Raw genomic sequence first — 17082 nt, forward strand, 5'->3', positions numbered from 1 at the left:
TAGAGCCTGCGAGCCACAGCTACTGAGCCCGCGTGCCACAGCTGCTGAAGCCCGCGTGCCTGGAGTCTGTGCTCCGCAGCGGGAGAGGCCACTGCAGTGGGAGGCCCTCACGCTGCAGCGGGGAGTGGCTCCCGCTTGCTGCAACTGGAGAGGGCCTGCGTGCAGCAATGAAGACCCAATACAGCCATAAATAAATAAATAAATAAAATTAAAATAAAATAAGAGTGTTGATGTTGCCAACAATTGTGTATCAGATTTTCTTTGTAATTCAATCAAATTTGCTTCACTTATGTTGTGTCTATATTTCAGGTGCATAAATATGTTTTATTTGCACAGTGGCTTCATCCATAATAATTTTTTATCTTAAAGTTATTTTGTTTTAACTTCATGTGTTCTTCGTAAGTAGAACCTAACTGAATGTGGAATTTTTATAATTCAATCTAAATCTTTGTCTTTTAACTGGTGCTTTTACTCCATTTACATTTATAGATATTATTCATATATTTGGATATATTTTATCATCTAATTTTGTGTGTTTTGTTTAGCTTGCCCTTACTTGGCTCTTTTTTCTCTCTTTCCTGATTGCAGTCTGGAATAACTGAGGTTTTTCTATTTCCTTTTTCCTTTCTTTGGATTTGGGAGTCATGAATCACTTCTTTTTTTTCTTTTCTCTTTTTTTTCTTCCCTCATTTATTCCTTCCTTCCTTTCTTCCCTTTTTATAATTACTCTTAAATTATTCACATGAATACACAACTTTATATAATCTAATTGATTAATACCTCTACCTTCCTATGCTCAAGTAAAAAGGCCTTAGTAATCTTACTTTAACCACTTCCCATTTTTATGTTATTTTATCCAAATCTAGCTATATTTTGTTAAATTTTATTTTATTTTTTGGTCTTATTTTTATCAAAGATAAGAAGACAGTTTGAAAATTCAAGTTATTCTATAAGGCTTATAACACGATTGGTGTTCCTGTTTTTATATCCCTTTCCATCCTTCCCCTACCCTTCTTGGTGCTCCCCAGACACAACATGTTCCCCCAGAACCTGATTTTTCTCCTATTCTTTGTGTCCATATCTCTAAATAATATGTGTGTCCTGTTAGGTTACAGTTATTGTTTTGTATGTTATATATCAACTTTCTGCTATGAAAGATGATGACTTGTCTCTTTGGCTATTCCTCTCTCCCCTTAATCCACCCCTTTTTTCCCCCAGTAGAGCTATAGAATAATATTGTTTATGTTTCTGGGAGTTAATAATTATCAAATACATATCCAGTACTTACTAGTCTGTAACACATTACAGGGTAGGCATCTCAAGATGCAGAAATAAAAATTCAGTCCAAGAGGACAGCGCTCACAATCTAACGACGTACAGAGAAAATTAATAAAACTAATAAATTAATAAAACTAGATTAATAAATAATTAAATTAATTAATAAATAAATAATTAATAAAATTAATAAAACTAGAAAATTAATAAAACTAATAAAACTGAAAAAGAATGATTATTTGTGATAGAAGTTAGTACAGCAGGTGAGAATGAAACATGTAGATATTAAGGGAATCAAATTTCAGGCAGAGGGAATAGCAATTGCAAATGCCCTAAGGCTGCAGCATGTCTATCTTGTAGGACTAGCAAGCTCTGAATACTCAAGAACAGTTACTAGGAAGAGACAAAATAAAATAAAAAAATGGGTTGGCAGTTCTGCGTGTTCTCTTAGGCCAGGGTCAGCACACTTCCTGTAAAGAGCTGATGGTAAGCCTTTTCCAATTTGTGGTCCATCCAGTCTCTGTTGCAATTACTCATGTCGGCCGTTGTAGTGTGAAAGTAGCCAAACACAATATACAAATAAGTGGGCATGTCTATGCTTTAATAAAAAATTATTTACAAAGTCATCTGTCATAGCTAGTGCAGTGACTGCATGACCTTATCCTCTTTGCAGTCAAGGTATTACTAGACCAAGGGTTGGCAAACTACACAAGAGCTAGGAATCATTTTTACATTTTTAAAGTGTTGTAAACCACAAATGCATTCACATGCACTCACACACACACACACACACACACAAAGAACACCGGACAGAGACTACGTGTGGCCTTAAAGCCTAGATATTTACTACCTGGCCTTTTACAGAAAAGTTTGCCAACTCCTACACTAGACTCACAAAAATGAGTTGGATAATGTTTCTTCTTTCTCCATTCTCTTAAATAACTTTTCTAAGAAAGATTATTTAGTTCATAAAAATTTGGTAGGCCTTATCTGTAAATCAAATGAAGCTTAGTTTTGTTTTGTTTTTTTTAAGCCAAGGATATCCTTGATTACCACCTTAAATGGTTATTCAATTTTTTCTATTTGCTTAATTTTTCTATTTTTCAGGGCCATTTCAGTATCTATTTGTTTTCCAAAAAGATGTCCATTTACTGTAGATTTTCACATCAAATGTATTTATCAAGTGTATTCAAATTTCTTGCCCATTTTCTACCGGGTTATCTGTCTTTTTCCTATTGATTTGTAGAAATGTATTATTTATTCTGGATATGGGATCTTTGCCAGGTGTTAATACCTTCTTCCACCTTATGGTTCACTTTTGATTATGTATTTTGATAATGTATTTTGTATCATGAATCTCTCTTTTTTTTTTTTTTTCTTTTTGCGGTACACGGGCTTCTCACTGTTGTGGCCTTTGCGGAGCACAGGCTCCGGACGCGCAGGCTCAGCGGCCATGGCTCATGGGCCCAGCTGCTCCGCAGCATGTGGGATCTTCCCGGACCGGGGCACGAACCCATGTCCCCTGCATCGGCAGGCAGACTCTCAACCACTGCGCCACCAGGGGAACCCTGTATCATGAATCTCTTGATCGTATATTTCGATGAACTGAAATTCTTAATATTAATATATTACAATGTACCTTTCTTTTATGTCTAGTACTTTGTGTGTCCCTTTTAAGAAATCCCCACTTATACCAAGTCGGGAAATACAGTCTATGTTTTCTTGTAGATCAGCACTGTTCATTAGAAAAAATGTGAACCACAAATTTGGACCACACATATGATTTAAATTTTTAAGTAGCCATATTAAAAATATAATGAAGCTGGAGAAATGAATAGGGATAACAAAATTATTAAGGAGATATTTTTTGTTCTTTAAAAAAAAGATTTCAAATTCTAGTGGCTGTTTCACACTGACAGCACACATCCCCATTTGGACCAGGCACATTTCAAGTGCTGATACCCATATGTGTCTAAGGGCTATCATATGTGGCTGTCAATATGCCATATTAACCTAGTTTAGAGGTTTTAATGATATGCCATTTACATTTAACTCGACCGCCCAAATGCAATTGTTTTCTCGTGTGTAGCATGAGGTAGCATACTTAACCAGGAAACTAAGTAGCTTATAGAATTGAAGGAAGACCTTCAGGATCCAGAGCCAATCTGAGTTCCTTAGGAATGAAGACAGGGCTTGATGATGTTGGGACTACGTATCTCTCTTCTCTGCTTATTCTCTTTTATTCTGCAAGGATTTTCTCAACATGGCAGGGGACATGGCCTCCAGTTGTTCTAGGGTCACATCTTTACAACTTCTGACAGATGAAAAAAATAATAAATCTAATTCTGTTTAGAAATATTCCAGCTCAGCCCACATTCCTATACCCTGCAGCTGGGGAGATGATTATATTTGGCCCGGTCATTCATTATATGCCCATAGTTATAATCATGGAACAGAAATTATTACCAGAAAAGGGAAGCTACCACGATATATCACATCTTTTTCTTCCATGAAATGCTTTTAGGGAACGGGGGCTATTTCTTGTGCACTAAATTAATATTTGTAAATAGCACTCGAATAGTTTCCCAATTTGACAGGAACGCTTAAAATAAGGCCTAAAGCAGGACGGAGGATATAAATGCATTTGCTTGGAACTAATTTTCACGATACACACATATTTGAAGACCATACAATTTTTTAATTTATAAGTTTAGGACTGTTGATTTATAAAGTAACCCAGAAGGTAACTTAATATTTTCTTTACAAACTACACTTTCGGTAAATTTCTGGGTGACTGGATGAGATATACTGGTGTCTTTGGTAACTGTTTTGCAGCTATGCAGAGGTTTTGAATGTGACTGTCTTTTATATAGATAGTACAATCCTTTTGGCCATTGTTCTAACTTCAGTAACTTTTCTTTGTAAATAATTTTTAAAAATACTCCAAAGGGGGCTTCCCTGGTGGCGCAGTGGTTGAGAGTCCGCCTGCCGATGCAGGGGACGCAGGTTCATGCCCCGGTCCGGGAAGATCCCACATGCCGCGGAGCGGCTGGGCCCGTGAGCCATGGCCGCTGAGCCTGCGCGTCTAGAGCCTGTGCTCCGCAACGGGAGAGGCCACAACAGTGAGAAGCCCGCGTACCGCAAAAAAAAAAAAAAAAAAAACTCCAAAGGAGGAGAATGTCATTTGATATTAAAAGAATATTTTTCCTCCTTTAGAATGTATCTAACTTCTGTCTGAATGCATTCTTACTCTCAATTTATGAGTTTAGTCATTTAGCACAAAATTTAAAATTGAACTGTGGCTCTGCGTTAGTTTGCGTTCTACTTTTAACTTGTATTTCTTCAGGGCTAATCTTTTTGGGAAACAAAGGCCTCTCCTCTCTTCATTATGTGCATTAATCAAGAGAATTGTGTGATTGAAGGACTCGTAGGAGGAGAAAGAGAAACAGAATCTTCCTTTTTTTTCCTATAGCTTTTTCTTTTTCTTTTCTTTTTTTTTTTTTTTTGGCATTTCAACAAGGTTGGATGAGGAAAACTACCCATCTTTATTTTTTGAAAGCCATGCAGCTGGGAAAAGTATTTATTTTGTCTTGATAAAAACCCTAACTTGGTATACTCAAAGCAAATTACGTAGGGTTTAGCTACATAATACCAATAAGAAATGATGTAGCCTCAGTTATCTGGATGATAGAGCACTGACGTGGTATCATTTCCTCAGGTGCCAACGTAAGAGAAAACAGTCTGACCTTCTCCATGTTACTTTCTAGTGGCTGTTCCTTTCTTGTGTCATCCTGACCCCCTCTCCATCCCCACCTCCACCTTGCACACACGTTTTCTGTCTGTTGTCTTTGCTTAGCTGTTCAGAAGCATATTTAATCGCGTTTGCAAATGTAGCTTCAGGGTAATGATAGCATCTAATTCTTCTCACTGAATCCAAAACCACCTATGACCACAGCCAAAAGTGATACCTAGGATTTCTTTTCTTTCAGTATTTGTTTTATGGACACTTGGTTAAGAAAGTTAATAGGGTTTTAAAATGTTTGCCTTTCTTACTGTTTCAAACTAAACATTTTTTAAAAATTTTTATTGGACTATAGGTGATTTACAATGTTGTGTTAGTTTCAGGTGTACAGCAAAGTAATTCAGTTATACATATACATATATCCACTTTTTTTATATTCTTTTCCCATATAGACCATTACAGAGTATTGAGTAGAGTTCCCTGTGCTATACAGTAGGTCCTTATTAGCAAACTAAACATTTTAATCTTAGCTTATATTTCTAATTCATTCTAAGTTTGTAATCATAATATAACAATAGTTGCTATACTTTAGAAAAAATTCCTACATAATCTTAACACTTTCCTCGATTTTATTCTGTGTATCCCTTCTCAAGCCTTTGTTATATGCATGTTTTTATATCATTGTAAATTTTGCTTACTCTTGAAATTAGATTTGTGTGTGTGTGTAATTTTTTGGAACAACATACAAGTGAAGAGTCTATCTTTTACTTAGTTTAGGAGATCACCTAGCACTTATGAGAATCAGAAAATGACTCTTTTCTGGAGTCACTGTAATTTTTGAAGTAGTCACACTCAGATGACAATTTTAAGTACCGGTGTCATTATGGATAGTAAGAAATAATTTTTATCTTTTAATGTTAAGTAAAACTCACAGTTGTTATGTGCGTGACAGCAGCTATACAGAATCATTCTAGGTTTGTAAATATTAGATTTGACCGTGTTGCTAGGAAACCCAAAAAGAAATTTAAATAAGCAGGAAACATCACGAAATCTAAATTTTGTTGTTATAAACAATGCAGCTTTGAGTTCTGTTCTGTGATCAAAAGGTTGGTATGAACGATTTTATTTGTACGTTAAAGAAAAGAAACTCCTTTCAACACAGTGATCATTTCCTGTTTCATTTTTCATTTTCTTTTCGAGTGAAGAGCTTTTGTCCCTCACTAGGAGTTGCTTGAAATCGCTCGGAAGGTCTGTTCCGAATTTACTACTTCTGGATTGGTTAAGATCCCCGTTAAGAGTGTGCTTTGTTCTCTGAAAGCTTTGGTCAGTTGAGCAACTTGCGGCTCGTGGTAAAAAAAAAAAAAAAAAAAAAGCGCTGAGTAATGCTGGAGCCTTCTCATGTGGCTGATGCAAACCTGGAGAATTTGCATCATCATCTAGCTGGAGTAAGTTGGTGAGACAGGCAGCAGCTTAAATACCAGCCCATGAGGAAGTTGAGCTGGGCTGTAATGATAGGGCGGCAGCCGCAGCCTCAGCAGCAGAGGTAGTCGGGGAGGTGGAGAAACCAGAACACCATGAACGAGCACACAGGTGTTCCTGTGAGTAATTAGATTGCGGAAGGTGAACATACACCTTAGAGTTTTTACCTGGGAGCACACTAGCGCTGAGAAGGAATCCGAAGGCAAAGAGGAAGAGATCACATCGGTCAGTCACCCCAAGAGACACCAAAGTTGAAAGTTTGGAGGTTTTATTCTTTAAATTTTTTTTTTTTCTTTCTTTCTTTTGCTCTGTTTGCTTTTTACCCTGCGGGTCACTACCATGGTCAGAAAGGCTGTGGCATCCACCATCTCCAATGGGGGTTACCTGCAGGGCAGTGTTAACACGAGGCTGCCTTCCCTGGGTGGCAAGGAGCCACCTGGGCAGGAGAAAGTTGTGCTGAAGAGGAAGATCAGTCTGTTGAGAGGGATCTCCATCATCATCGGCACCATCATCGGAGCAGGAATCTTCATCTCTCCTAAGGGCGTGCTCCAGAACACGGGCAGCGTGGGCTTGTCCCTGGTTGTCTGGACGGTGTGCGGGGTCCTGTCACTGTTTGGTGAGTGTTGCCGCTTCTCTGGGGGTGTGTCTGTGGGGCTGGGTGCCGTGCTCTCTGGGAGAACAGAGGGTGATTTCTAAGGAGGGAATGAATGGCCAGGGCTCCCCCAGATTTTCTGATCTGGGGGGAGGTATGCGAACTGTCCACGCACACTCTCCACTGTTGGCAGAATCCTGAATTCCCTGAAATTGCGACCTGTAGGCTGTGCTCGCTTTTGCTGACTCAGGCAGATTATTTTCTGATTTTTCCCTGTGGCAATGACGTCAAGGCTGGCTTTGATGACCCAGTAAAACACAGGCAAGCTTTCTGTACCAGGCATCTGTGCTCAGTTACCTGTGTTTGGGGCATCTTGGCAGCTGGCGCACTGAATGAAACACCTGTGAAGTGAAACCCGGTGTGGCCTGTTTAGACACAGAACTGAGTGTTCAGCAGAAGTTTTACTGACTCTTTATTGGCTAAACAAATGGGTGGCAGTCTTTTCCTTTTTAATTTTTTAACTTCAGGCGCTTGTCAGTTCCCAGTATTCTTTCAGAAGTCCTTATTGTGGAAAGAAGTGTGATGGCATACAATTCAATTCCTTTTGTAAATGAGAATATTGCAAGGGTCTGGGCATAGTTCACAGTTTTTTCAACTTTTCATCTCTCCCCAGTACCCATAAACCTTTGCAATATAAATTGTAAAATTGGAATTGGGTGTTAGTTTGCTGTGTCTGCCCAGCTCTGTTTTCTTCATTTCTAGTTCACTTGGTCTTCAGAGACACAGGTCATTGGCCCACCTGTCTGCTGAGTTAGTCTAAACAGAACTGGTAGAAGTATGATTATTAATTTTTCTTCAAAATCTAGATCTCTTTTATTGACTTGATCATTAATAGTAAAGAGGTAATAAATGTCCCCTCATGAGGTGGGCACATTACTAGAAAGCTACCTGGGTTAGTTGTGAAGGTGACAAAAACTGGTGAATGGTCAAGAAAATGAAATTTCATTTATGTTATGGGAAACATGTCTAAGACATATTTGCTCTTCTCTGGCAAACAGTGTATTCTGATTTCAAAAGATACTGTTCTTTAAAGGTACTAACTCTTTGTCCAAACTCTAGGACCAAGTACTAACTCTTGGTCCTACAAGGACCAATCCATTATTTCTTAAGGCCTTGCAGTGTTTTCAGCGTTGGTCTGAGCATTCATCAAGAGAACTCCAACTTCCGTTATTAGGAAGAAGGTATTTTAAATAAAACTTGTTTAAAAAAAAGCTGCATAGAAAGATCTACAGAGGAATTATTTTGGGGTTATTTTAGCTTACAAAGGGTTCGTGGTATTCATATGGTGTGGCATGTACGTTTATAGATGAACAAAGAGAAACTTAACTGTTGATCTTTCTAAATGACTATGCCTCCTCAGCCTTTAATCTTCTCCAACACGTGGTATATTCGGAACAAATCAGTGTCTGATGGGAGAAACCATAACCAGTTTCCTGGATTTTGCATACTGTGTGCGTGCAGCTCCCACTATGAGATTCCATTTTCGTAAACAATAAAAGGTTATTCAGATATAATAAAATGGATGGCTCTGAGCATTAACTAGTTAAAGTGATGAAAGTGATGTTGACCTGTACTAAGAAAATATGCTTCTGCATAAGTATATCATCTCAAGAAGTTCAGGAAAAAAAAAAAAGCTAAAGGGACTAGCTAAGTTTATACTTGAGTTGGTATTCTTTGATTACTAACTGCAGTGAGTGTGCTCCTGTACTAACCTGCTTATCTATATTTGCATTGCATTTATCACTTAAGTTACTAGGAACTTTTGATAGGAGTACCTTCTTAACAGGAAGCAAAGCAAAATATAAGGAAAAAAATCCTTTGTCTTAGAACTCTAGAACTCTGGGACTAAAAGTAAAGAATTTGTATATTGGATTTACAGGGTTTTTTTAAGCCAGGGTCAATACATGGATTCTTACAACCTATTCTGAACTGTTTTCATCTGGGTAAAATGGTTATAGAGCTTGAGACCTTTAAATGAAAATTTCATTTCTCCAGAACTCAATTTAAACCTGGGGCAACTATCCTGGAGTTTCAGCAAAGCATACAAAGGTCTAGGTATTGATTCTTGGGGGATAAATTCTGAGGTACTTAAGACACTTTCCAATAACATTTTATATCGGCTGCTTCTTTGTACAGCCTACCAACATGGTGACTGGTTTCCAACAGAGAGTGAATTGCAACTAGTTCCAATTAGTTATAAATAGACAGGCTATATCAGTGATCCCCAAATATCAATCTGTAGACTAGTTACTTTAAAATTAACCTGTGTGAATTTTAAAATAATAGATCTTCTTGGATGCCTCTGTTGGACAGTCTGGCATCTCTTGGTTAGAGAGTAGGTCTGGGGTATAGCCTTAGCATTTGTTTTTTGTTTGTTTTTAAATAAAAAATTCTCCCCGGGTGACTCTGATCCAGTACTAGGTTCAGGAATACAATAAGTGATACAGGAATACAGTAACTGACGCTAAGATTTTTCTGAATATCCGAATTACATTCATGTTGGACAGTTCTACCTGAAGCTTTACTGATTAGTAATAAGTTCCCACACTTTGAGTCCCCAGAGCAGGCCAGGCAGAAATTACGTCTTACGTTTGAGTACTTGGCAGTATGGAGAGAACCTTTCACATAATGTCAAAATATATTTTTCATTTTCTTGGAAATTCATTGCTCACGTTAGTAGATACAGCTGTATTTCACGAGGCGCTTTCTGCGTGGCAGGCTCAACGCTGTCCTTGGCATCCATTTCAAATTTAAACACACAAACTCCTTGTGATGTGAGAATTAAGCTCTTTATTTTACAGAGGATGAAACTGAGGTTTGGGGAGATTATAGAACTTGCTCAACTCTGTGTGAAGTTTATTGCTAAATGTTAAAATTTGGTCTATAGTTAATTTTACCTAACGTGTGTAAATACGTCATAGTACCTCTTTTTTAAAAGTAGCTGTTATTTCAGCCATACAGAGTGTGTACTTCGAAGACATGCAAGAAAAACTTTCCTAAAAACAGAATAGCTGCGTCAAAATTCATTTTGTTGACAAACAAAACATATCCTACAAATTAAATGAAGGCTTCCAAAGCCTTGGGTCCATACTTCTCTGGAGAACAGATGAATCTTATTTATTTTGACATGCCACAGAAATATCATTTATTAAAAGGCTTCTCAATATAATGAGGTCAATTTGTGATAATTCCTTGTTTTGATGTGAAGTTCTTTGAAAAATAGGTTAGTAATATTGGCATCCATCTACTCCTTTTGTCAGGTTTGAGATTCAAAATTCTTAATAATATGATATTGTTTTAGAAGTTTGTCCTTACTATTTCAGGTCAGATTACGTTGTTTGAATAGAATGAACTAGATCTCAAATGTGAGGAGGTTACAAGAGGAATCTGGAGGCTCTTAGGAATTCGATGACTGTTATTAATTTTGAAAAAGGATGTCATTCAGATCAAAGGAGGTAGTAACATCTCACACAACAGAAACGTTGTATCCATTCTACTGCTGGATGACTTGGTAATATTTTAACTTTTCACCTTTTTATTATAAATATTTCACAGGAGCCTTGTCCTATGCTGAACTGGGAACAACTATAAAGAAATCTGGTGGTCATTACACATACATTCTGGAAGTCTTTGGCCCGTTACCAGCTTTTGTGCGAGTCTGGGTAGAACTGCTCATTATACGGTAAGAGCCTACATACAAAAAAATTAAGGAAAAATAAACCTATTCATTATACCTTTTTTTTTTTTTTTTTTTGCGGTACGCGGGCCTCTCACTGCTGCGGCCTGTCCCGTTGCGGAGCACAGGCTCCGGATGCGCAGGCCCAGCGGCCATGGCTCACGGGCCCAGCCGCTCTGCGGCATGTGGGATCTTCCCGGACCAGGGCACAAGCCCGTGTCCCCTGCATCGGCAGGCGGACTCTCAACCACTGCGCCACCAGGGAAGCCCTTCATTATACCATTTTTTAATCACCTTGATTATTTTTAAGTAGTTAGAAATATACATGTCATGTGATTATATGGTAAACATGTCTACTTCAGGACATAAAATCTGGGATGGAATACCTTTCTCAATGAATGTGTTTAATACAATTTTGCCACTGGCGGTAGTTTGCCAACCTTGCCAAACTTTTAAAGCATCTGCTTTTTGTTAATATTCAGTTATTTTCCATGACATTTTCAGGGCAGATGCTGACTTGAAAAGGATAAGAAGCACCAAAATCTACCTTGATAAATCAGACCTTTTGTTTGATTGTAAATCATAATTAGACAAACTTAAATGTTACCTTATAGGAACTGGAGTTTTTCTTCTTGTAGATTACACCATTAAGACATCTTAGTTTACTCAGTTTTCGTGACTAGGAAGCTTCTGTTCCTAACAATTTAGTATATCGCCAAGTTGTTGTTGCTTTTGTTTTTGTTTTTGTTTTTTTTTGGCTGTATTGGGTCTTCATTGCTGCATGTGGGCTTTCTCTAGTTGTGGCAGGCAGGGGCTACTCATCATTGCAGTGCGTGGGCTCCTCATTGCGGTGGCTTCTCATTGTGGAGCACAAGCTCCAGGCATGCGGGCTTCAGTAGTTGTGGCACGTGGGCCCAGTAGTTGTGGCATGCGGGCTCTAGAGCGCAGGCTCAGTAGTTATGGCACATGGGCTTAGTTGCTTCGTGGCATGTAGGATCTTCCTGGACCAGGGTTTGAACCCATGTCCCCTGCATTGACCGGCGGATTCTTAACCACTGCACCACCAGGGAAGCCCGTTACCAAGTTTTATACTCTATAAAAGAACAAAACTTCACTTGTCACAGATGACTCATATCCTCATCTTAAACAAATCAGTGAACTACTGTTGCGAAAAGCTTTTTTGAGTTTATTTTTGTAAGAATACGTTCCTCTTCCTGATAGCCCTGGTTTAAAATCAAACCAAATAATGCTAAGTCACCCTGAGCGGCAAATTTCCTCCAACTTTGTGGGAAACTTATGATGTCACCTGAGAAGTTTAAAAGTATCTTGAAGGCAGATGGCGTCCGTGAAATGTGACTAACACATTCTGATTGCAGAGTTTAACATGAGTAAGTAGAGAAACATGCTCTTACTGTAAACTTATCAAACTTACACAGCTGAGAGCTCCTGTGAGCTTTTATCCTGTCATGTGGGCCTAAGTGGCAAATGCAGAGCTAGTAAGTATTGACTTAACACTAATCTTGGTTTTTATAGTTCTAGGAGTCTCTTTTTTATCAAAGAGCTTAGAGTAGTATTTACTTCTTTGTGAAATCTGTTCTCCTTTTAGACAATTCTGCATTATTTAAAGTTTGTTAGAATGAAATAATGATAAAGAGGTATTTTGTTCCTTTTCTAAACTCTGGGATTGGCCCGGGATGCACCTTCCACTCTTTTCTGATCATCTGAATATTACTCTGCAAAGGTCAACTTAAATTCTGTCATTTCCACAGTCAAGTTCCTGTTCACCCTAGTTTATAGTATGTCTTTCCTCTCTTAATTCTTCTGAGAAAAATGCAGTCTCATCTTCTCATTTGACATTGAACATGATGTCCTATAACCTTACTTAATATTTTAGGAATCCGCGCTCTGTTTCCCTGTTAAAACTGCAAGCCTTTCAAGCATATAAGACCAAGTCTCACACTTTTTGTAACCCTTATACCACTTAATTCAGTGCCCTGATGATCAGATATTAAATTCTTTTTGAACCAGTAACTGAAAGATTAAGGTTATAATATTTTGAATACAACATACTCAGCATTCAGATGGCTACACTACCTATCTAGAGTGCTGGCCTGTCAGGCCAGTAGGCTTTTGGAACCTGATGTAGCTGGACTCGAGTCCTGCTTTAGTCCTGCATTGGCTGATTGTATTGGCGGTGTGATGAGCATGGTCATTCCATTTGCAGCAGTAGCACCGATACGGTGCTTATGCGTTCACTTATTCATTCCACAAACGGCTACTGAACGGTGAATGGCACGTTAAAGCGACCTGAAGTGGAGTGAGCCATGGTCCCTATTCTCAAGCAGCTCATGATCAAACGTTACTTTAATCACAGGAGAGCTACTTCGTGGTGCGTGTGCGTGTGTGTTTACAGAAGAAACTACCTAGATATATTCTAGAAGCTTTTTTAATGGGTTCATATATTTCTTTGTAATAATGGACTCAACTGGTTTCTCAGATAGGCAGAGTCATGAATGGCTTGAGGGGTGACAAGATACCTAGGTACTTTAACATTTCTCTTCCATTGAAAACACCCATGGTACCTAAATACTTACTATTAAAATTGTACCTCAGGTTAACACACTCTTGTCAGAATTAGTCTGTAAAAACAAATCTTAAGGGAAAAAAAATCACACATCAGGGGTCATTTGATTGAATTCACACATTGACTGTATATTCAATATTCATTGGGTTTCTACTGTATGACAGACACTATACTATACACTGAAGATGAAATAATGATTAAGTTGGACACAGCCTTGTACTCATGGATCTCAGGGTCAAATGAGGGAAATAGTTATGAATCAAGACATCACATAAGAGAATATAAAGTTACTACAGTGATACACACTGTGAAAGAGAAACCATGAGGTTCTGGAGGAGAGTACACTCTGGGAGATCTAACCCGGTCGGGGGAGTGGAGAAGCTTCCTTGGGCAAAAGACTGAACTAAGACCTGAGGTATGAGAAACCGTCAGTGAGTTGCGGAGGTCTCAGGCAAAGGGTGTTCATATCCTTGTGTGGGAAGAAGCACACTGAAGAGGAAGGAAAAGCTTAGAGCAGATAGAGCCTTGAATTGAAGAGTTTTTGCATATCCTGAGCATGTTTTGAAAGCACTACGATGTCATGATCAGATTTTAATTTATACGTCAAAAATTTATAAATGATGGTGACCGAGAAAAATAATCTTGTTGGGGTGAGGAAGAGGTACTCTTGGAAAAGAAAAAAAAAAATCAAGAAATCTGTCATGCTAGTACTGGCAGGTCAAGGTTGGAACACATAATGGTGGTTGGTTTTCTGACAATTAGGAGTTGGACATGGGTGTGGTATAACCATGAGAAGGAAGATAAGCTGAAAGGGAAGACAGGCAGGACAAAGTAGATAATATCATGGACTTACCTGTGTATCTAACAGATATGCATTCATATATAGATATATTTAAACTGAAAGGCATCTGTAATCTTTGCATAGAAATAGTTGAAAAATTAAGATAGAATGGTCTGTTACCTATTTCACTATATACCTGAAGTTATTGCATTTTCTTATTTCATGCATGTTTTCTCCATTTGTAAAATTACAAGAATACTTTTATTTTTCAATATATACTTTGCATCTAAATATTTCTGTGGAATTAAGAATAATCACTTGGCTCTTCAAGTTTTGGTCTGTATGGAAAACCAAGACTGATACGGTATCAAGCACATAAGCATATATTTGCAATGAACGCTTATTAGTACTAGTTTTTTTAAGGTGAGTTTTGTGTTCCTTTTCTGACCATGACCCGACCCATTAGACCTGCACTGTTAATGCATTCATACCGTGCTGGAGTTTAATTGTTGACTTACTGAGAAAGAAGATTGCTTCTTGTGAAGCCCACCTCTGTCAGGATCTCAAGTAATAAACTCAATTTTTAAGAAAAATTCAAATACGGGAAGGCAGGGGCAAAACTGACAGTACCCAGCCTTGTACGCAAGGAGATGTGAAGTTTAAAAAGGAGCCCCCAAAGTTGTAGACAGTATTTCATTTGGAATGTCTATGACAACCTAATCAAATATGGACTTCTGAAAATCACAGACTTCCGTATTTAATATGTTCCACATGCTGAATAATAGCACCTCAGTGTAGAACGAGTTGAGTGAAGATGCTCTTTTCTTTTTCTGTAGTTAACCTAAATATGTATTTTTTTTTTCTAGCCCTGCAGCCACTGCTGTGATATCTCTGGCCTTTGGACGGTACATTCTGGAACCATTTTTCATTCAGTGTGAAATTCCTGAACTTGCAGTCAAGCTCATTACAGCTGTGGGCATAAGTGAGTATCATAGGTGTACATATGAAAGAGAAAAAAAAATCCCTACAACAGGGATTGGAGACAAAGTTTCTTAAGACTTTTTGTGTGGTGGGACTGCTTCCCACATGGTGTTCTTTTTGCTTACAGTTCAGTGCCAAGTTTGTGTTTGGAAAACAAAGAAAAGAATAAGGAGGTGGAGTGATACCTGATATGACATTACATGCCCGTTTTGCACCGGGTCAGTAGCTCTGACGGCTAAGCTTTTAAAATAGGCAAACAAAACCACTTTGTTAGTAAAATAGTAACTGGATTGTACATAAAAAGAGACGTTTACAAATGAAAACCCAATTTTTAAATGGATTCTGTATTGGAAAATATCCTTCCTCACCGATAACGTGTTGAATTAGAACGCACTTAGCCTCATGGAATGGTGTTTGTGTGTTGGGTGTGTGTAGTGTTCATGCATTTTCTAGTGTTAGCAGCTGTCACTCTCAGTGTTAGGATTTTAGCTGTCCATCGATGGTCACAAGAGTCTTCCTCCAGTATTTGATTATTAGTGATGTTCCTCAACTAGGAGTCTTCTTTATTGTCTCTAAATTAGGAATTTGTTCATTTTTCACCAATGGGCACAGATATTAGAACTCTCTTTAAAAAAGGAAATTAAAAAAGAGGAACATGACCAAAATGATGTAAGTGATATGAAGCCCAATATGACTCTAACTTCCTGTTATAAGAGTCGACATTCCAAACTCTTAAATATAATGGGAGATGATCACTTACTTGTAGATACTAACTGAATCACTGTTTTCAGAATCAATGTGATCCCACTTGATGAAGTTTGACCTACTTGGAGATAGAGAGCTCCCCAGGAATAATTGAACTGCATACCCATGAAAGAATTTGTGGTTGTACATGACTGAAGTATTTCAATAGAACAACGAAGAGAGACATGAACATTTGACAGTAGAGGGGTGAGTGGTCAGTTAGCAGGAAAGAGTTAGGAATTGCACTTAAAATATCCCTAGTGCTGGGTACATGTATTTCTGAACTAAGTAGGTTCATCCTGGATTCTCCCCCTTCATTCATGGAACCTACACAAATAATTGTTCGGCGAAATCTTTGAAGGGAGGCAAAGAAAAATACTCGAATTAGACATTTCTGAGTTCTGGAAAGGTAATGGTGTTCTTGATTCACCTTGCCCTTGATAACATACTACCGATGTGAGACTTGGGGACACATCACTTCAACTTTCTGCACCTCCGTGTTCTTACCTTTAAATCGTGCCCAGTCTCATCAGGTGTCTTGTGAAGATGAAACGATAGTAAAAGAGACAATGTATATAAAGTGTTTTGGAGAATGCCAGAAAGTTTTTAAGAATGAAGTTACAAATGGTAGCTCTTTATACTCTTGTGGGAAAACATCTCATCAAATTCCATGAGACCAGGGGCTTACTCACTGCTGTGTTTCCAGCCCTTCCCATAGCACCTAGCATGTCGTTTGCGCTCAGTAAATATTTATTGACAACTGATTTTTATGAGAAGAGGTCTAAGAATTTTTCTCTAGTAGAGAAGCCAATGGAATGCCTGTGTGTTAAACTTGGAGGATTACACATCTTCAGGTCTCTCAGGCAGCAGGAAGATGGAGGTAAATAGTTTGCTCCGATCTAACACCATGAATTTTTGAATTTTTGAATTTTTGAACCATCTTAGCGTAGTGGTGATAACTCAGGCTCTGGAGGCAAATGACCTGGAATTGAAAGTTAGTGTCATAATTTCTTAGTTATGTGATTTAGGGCTAAATATTAAACCTCTTTAAGCATTGTTTTTATTTATTGGTAAAACACCTGTGAAAAGATCATCTATCTTGAATGGCTGTGGAAGGGCGAAGTTAGTCAGATTTTTAAGACTTAGCAGAGTGCCTTAACCAACCACT

The 17082-nt window shown here is 38.2% G+C and overlaps 1 protein-coding gene across 1 annotated transcript in view; it reads left to right on the forward strand.

Annotated features, from left to right (window-relative positions):
* Positions 1–6445: 6445 nt before the first annotated feature.
* Positions 6446–17082, forward strand: part of SLC7A11 (solute carrier family 7 member 11) — a 91396-nt gene continuing 80759 nt past the window's right edge. The window contains exons 1-3 of the mRNA XM_067735064.1: positions 6446–7112; positions 10704–10830; positions 15056–15171. Of these exons, the coding sequence (XP_067591165.1) occupies positions 6836–7112; positions 10704–10830; positions 15056–15171 (520 nt within the window). The 5' untranslated portion in view covers positions 6446–6835. The remainder of the gene's footprint in view (positions 7113–10703; positions 10831–15055; positions 15172–17082) is intronic.

This window comes from Pseudorca crassidens, chromosome 4 (genome assembly GCF_039906515.1).
Source record: "Pseudorca crassidens isolate mPseCra1 chromosome 4, mPseCra1.hap1, whole genome shotgun sequence".
Classification (NCBI taxonomy): Eukaryota; Metazoa; Chordata; class Mammalia; order Artiodactyla; family Delphinidae; genus Pseudorca; species Pseudorca crassidens.